We start from the raw sequence: 4,829 nt of genomic DNA, 5'->3' as shown, positions 1-4,829 counted from the left end.
CTGTGCCTATCTACCGGAGGTGGTCTCTACAGGTTCTATTTCTTATTTGTTATTTATTTTGGCTAAATTCATCCCCATCAGGTGCTGGGAACCTCTCAATTCCCTGGCATCTAGGAATTTCTAGAGGTTATCCCCAGTTCCCCATCCCCCACTGCTACATATTTTGATTCAATTTCCTGACCCTTTGTACCTCTCTCCTGTCCCTTTTAGTACCTGATCCTGCCTCCATTTTTCCCTCCCCTTCTTCTCTCCCTCTCAAGTCCCTTTGTTTCTCTACTTCCTGTGATTATTTTGTTTCTCCTTCTATGTAGGATTGAAGCATCCACAGTTTTTTCTTCTTAAGCTCCATATGATTTGTGAGTTGTATTGTGGGTATTCCGAGCTTTTGGGCTAATATCTACTTTTCAGTGAGTACATACTATGTGTGTTCTTTTTTGTCTGGGTTACCTCTCTCAGTATTCTCTATTTCCATCCATTTGCCTGCAAATTTCACGAAATCCTTTTTTAAAATAGCTGTGTAGTGTAATTGTGTAAATGTATCACCTTTTCTGTATCCATTCTTCTGTTGAGGGACATCTGGGTTGTTTCTTCTGGCTATTATAAATAAGGCAGCTATAAACATAGTGTAACATGTGTTCTTGCTATAAGTAGGAGCAACTTTTAGGTGTATGGCCAGTAGTGGTATAACTGCGTCTTCAGGTAGAAGTATTCCCAATTTTCTGAGGAACCACCAGATTGATTTATAAAGTGGTTTTTCCAGCTTTTGATTGCTCCAGTAGCACAGTCAGCTAGCACATGATACTTATAGAACATTTCCTATTAACCCTGGGCAGCAGGATTGAGCTCTTCCAGAGTTCTGTGATGTTGACTTAGATTTTTCCTATCATTTCCAATCTCAGCTGTGTTAGTTTTTCTAGTCACTCTTTCAACCTTGTGAGTAGCACTGTGGTTGGAATGTCCACTTTATTGTGTCCTACAAAAGCAGGATACACTGCCTGTCAAACTCATGAAGAATAACATAGGAAGGAATATATCATTGGTTTTAAACCTTTAGTATGATTAATGCTAAAAAAAAAAACAGGTGAGGACAGTAAACAAAGATGGGTAACTTTTTAGGTTAATAAAAGAATAAAATGAAGTCTCACATTATCACAAATAAATATTACCTGTAATAAACAGATTGCATATTATACTAGTTACAACCAGGCATGAGCATGGCTCCTAATTCTTTTTTAGTCAGTCATAAACCTTACATAGTGCTATGGCCAAGTTGCCGGTAACCAAAGACCATTGAGGAGCCAATTCCAATGTAAAACACATAAGGTTTTTTATTATGAGCTCAGGAGCAAGGTCTTTCAGACTCTCACTATTGAAGTGGGTCATAGTGAGAGCCTAGTGTCTAGAGTTTCAGGATTTTTATTGTGATTGCAGTAAACATGGGGAATTTCCATATGGGTCAGCAAGTTAATAGTTTTTGCATTTCTGGCTTAATCTACAGGAACCAAACACAGGGTCAAAACCACCTGACAATCAGGATGGCTAAGTTATCTATTCTCTGAAGGTCTTAATATACCTATACCTGTACCTGTACCTGTACCTGTACCTGTACCTGTACCTGTACCTGTACCTATACCTATGCACCTTGACCCTGCTATTGTAGCATAAGCGGCAGATTGCGGTGGTCTGGAGGCAGGAGGGGTTGCCATAGGGTACTTGCTCAGGAGGACTCTGATTTTCTTCTTGAAATTGGACTTTAGCCCCTGGTCTGTCACAAAATGGAGTTTCTTCAAAAATGAAGTTGCTTGGGCTTTACAATAGGAAGCAATTGCAAACCTTCAGTTGGTGCAGCCTCCTATATGTCATCAAGAGTTCTGGCAGGAACAACAAGTTGAAGTGCTACTCCATGTCTCACAGCATGTATAGGACAGTTATGAGGAGTTCAAGACAACCAAGAGAGAATTTATTGATGAATGCCTGCCAGGATCACTGAGATCCTGACTGCAGATTAGAAGAACAAGGCTCTTAGTTGAAGATCTCTCAGCACAATGCTTTATAACAATATTAACAGTGTTCACTACTGCTTCAAATTTTCTACAGAGAGTTGTTTCCTTGGAACTTATTTCTTTTTATGTATTCAATTCCTTCACACAGTATGTGGGGGGACATTATCTCTTTGTCTCTGTTTCCCCTCCTATCTCTTATGTGTTACCTGCATTTGCTATATTCACAGACATCAGTATCCTCATCCCTATCTTCTTGGCCATCTTGCTTTTTAGTCCATTTAAGGAACTGAGATCTAACCCATCTTCTTAACAACAAGGAACACTACTTCAGATTTCTTTGAACAAGTTACTTATTTAGAGTACAACACTCTGCTATATTCACCCTTATTTTTCTCCTATATGTGCCAGATGAAAACCCAAACCTGTATTAGAGTTTGCATTGGAAAGACAAGTGGCTCTCCACAAATTTTTACATTTTTATCAGTTTACTAAGAATTTCATAAAATATATCTTCATCATATTCAACACCCCATCCAAATTCTTTCAGAACTATCCACATATCCCTACGTCAAACCTTCAAATTCTTTTAAAACTTGTTAAGTTCAATTTGTGTTGCCCAAGTACTCTTAGTTGTATTGCTGACCACGAATGTGCTCAGCCTACCTGTGTCCACACTGTTAAAGCAAACTAACTCTCTCTCCCAGCTCCTATCAAAGGTCAACAGTACTTCATTTAGTGCTAGGACTTCATGTCTTTCTCTTCCCTTTCTCCCATGCTAGGATATTATTTGATTTCAACGTTCACAGTTTATTGTGCATGCTGTCACAAATAACTATGAGTACATATGTGTACTGCAAAATCCTTGAGTCATAAAACATGAAGAAATCAAACAGGTACTGACTTGTAAGCTGTATCTATACTGGTTAGCTTTCTTCATGCTAGAAGGTGGTATGGTTTCTATTGGAGAAAAAGTGAATAGATATCATCCTGCTATTAACTCTATGAACTAAAAACTGAGTGGCCTGACAAGACAGGCCCATTTATGCAACAGTGGCACAAATATGGCAGAAGTAACCAACCTCATTATTATATGCTTAAAGGAACCCTCAATGAAATGGAATCTATAAATAGCACAGTGAATGTGGCTGACAACCTGTGGCTAAATAGAACATAGTCTATAAAGAAGAATATACTGATATTAATCTGTGAAATGACCATAATATTAAGATAATCTCCCCTTTAATTATTACACTGAAAAGAAGGATACAAGTGACTAAATCCTCAGATACTCTGAATTACTAATATTCTTATTAAAAGATTACAGTAATTTTATAGTCCTCACCCAGGATAAACAGATTTTGGAAGCAATGATATCATAGCTAATGACAAAAGGGCATAAAGTAGGAAAACACATAGAAATGATAGCTGTGATATTAACTAGCCACCAACTAGGATTATGAGAAAATGCAATGCAGCCTTGTAAGATGGAAGAGAGGGTATAAAAAGTGAGAAATGTGCACACCAGGACTAGAATGTTTTGGGTGGCTCTGGACTCAGATGAGTTTCTGGGGGAAACATGGCAACTGTGGATATGTTGAACCCGCTTCTTGTGTCCATACAGTATGACAATCATGGAGCTGCTGGAAATAACCAGGACCAAAGAAAGTAAGACTTCTGGAAACACCCAAAATGCTATGTATAGTGATTCTACTATATTATCACGACCTGGAAAAGAGGAACAGAATTCAAATTTTCTTTTTTGTGTAATGTTTTTGGTCTTCCTTCTGATGGATGGGTACATAGGAAAAATCATATTCACCATCATGTGTAGGACCCAGCAGAGGGAAATGAAGAAGCCCATGAGCCGTCGAACTTTGACCATGCGATCCTTCCAACAGGAATTCCAGGGGCTGATGGTTATAGCCTGGAAGACACTCATGAGACAAGTGGTGTTGGTGGACATACTCCTGCCAAGTCTGAGAATATATAAAATAAGTTTGCATCCCATATCATTGAAGAACTGATTCCACTCAAAAGCTCCCGTTATCTGTAGCATTCCTTTGGAGAAAATGATCAAAGAGTTGGCTGTGAACACATGTGTAAGAATCAAGTCTATAGTCTTTAATGTGCCTTCATTGTAGTAAAGGAGTAGATAGTGGAAAAGAAGAGAGAAGTTTCCCAGAATTCCAAGTGCACTCTGAAGTGAGAGGACTATTCCTATTGCCAAGTTCCTGGATTGTATTTTGTCATCCATCACTTTAACGCTTAAATCACCAAGCAAGCAAACAAACAAATAAACAAGAACAAAAAAACATGTTTCAATTAAATAGTTCACTGAACATTTCTAGGCTTGCATATGTGTGTGAGAGTATCACTTGAAGTCAAGATCACAAAGCTGCAGTCTGCAGCATAGCAAGACTGTTTCAGACCAAATAATTTTATCATTATTAATAAATGGGAAATACTTCTACCTAATGTCTCAGCTCTTCCACTCCTGGGAAAATACGCAAAAGCTGTTCCACCATACCAGAAGGACACATGATCTACAATGTTCATAGAAGCTTTATTTGTAATAGCCAGAAACTATAAATAGCCCAGGTGTCCTTCAACAAAAAATGAATACAGAAAATGTAGCTCATTTACAAAATGGAATACCCTTCAGATATTACAAACAAGGACATTATAAATTTTGCAGGCAAATGGAGGAAACTAGAAAATAAATATTATCCTGTGTATGGTAACACAGTCACCTCACAAAAGTTACTGTCACAAAAGGACATGCATAGTATGTACTCACTGAGAGTGGATATTATCCATATAGTACAG

The 4,829-nt window shown here is 38.1% G+C and overlaps 1 protein-coding gene across 1 annotated transcript; it reads right to left on the bottom strand.

Moving 5' to 3' along the window:
- Positions 1-3,321: 3,321 nt before the first annotated feature.
- Positions 3,322-4,257, bottom strand: LOC114637331 (vomeronasal type-1 receptor 4-like). The gene has a single exon (XM_028785564.1). It carries the CDS (start codon positions 4,255-4,257, stop codon positions 3,322-3,324), a length of 936 nt encoding a protein of 311 aa, XP_028641397.1.
- Between the last annotated feature and the right edge of the window lie 572 nt (positions 4,258-4,829).

The sequence above is a fragment of the Grammomys surdaster genome, unplaced genomic scaffold (assembly GCF_004785775.1).
Source record: "Grammomys surdaster isolate TR1022 unplaced genomic scaffold, NIH_TR_1.0 125276, whole genome shotgun sequence".
NCBI classification, from domain to species: domain Eukaryota; kingdom Metazoa; phylum Chordata; class Mammalia; order Rodentia; family Muridae; genus Grammomys; species Grammomys surdaster.
This window is presented reverse-complemented; position numbering and strand designations above follow the sequence as displayed.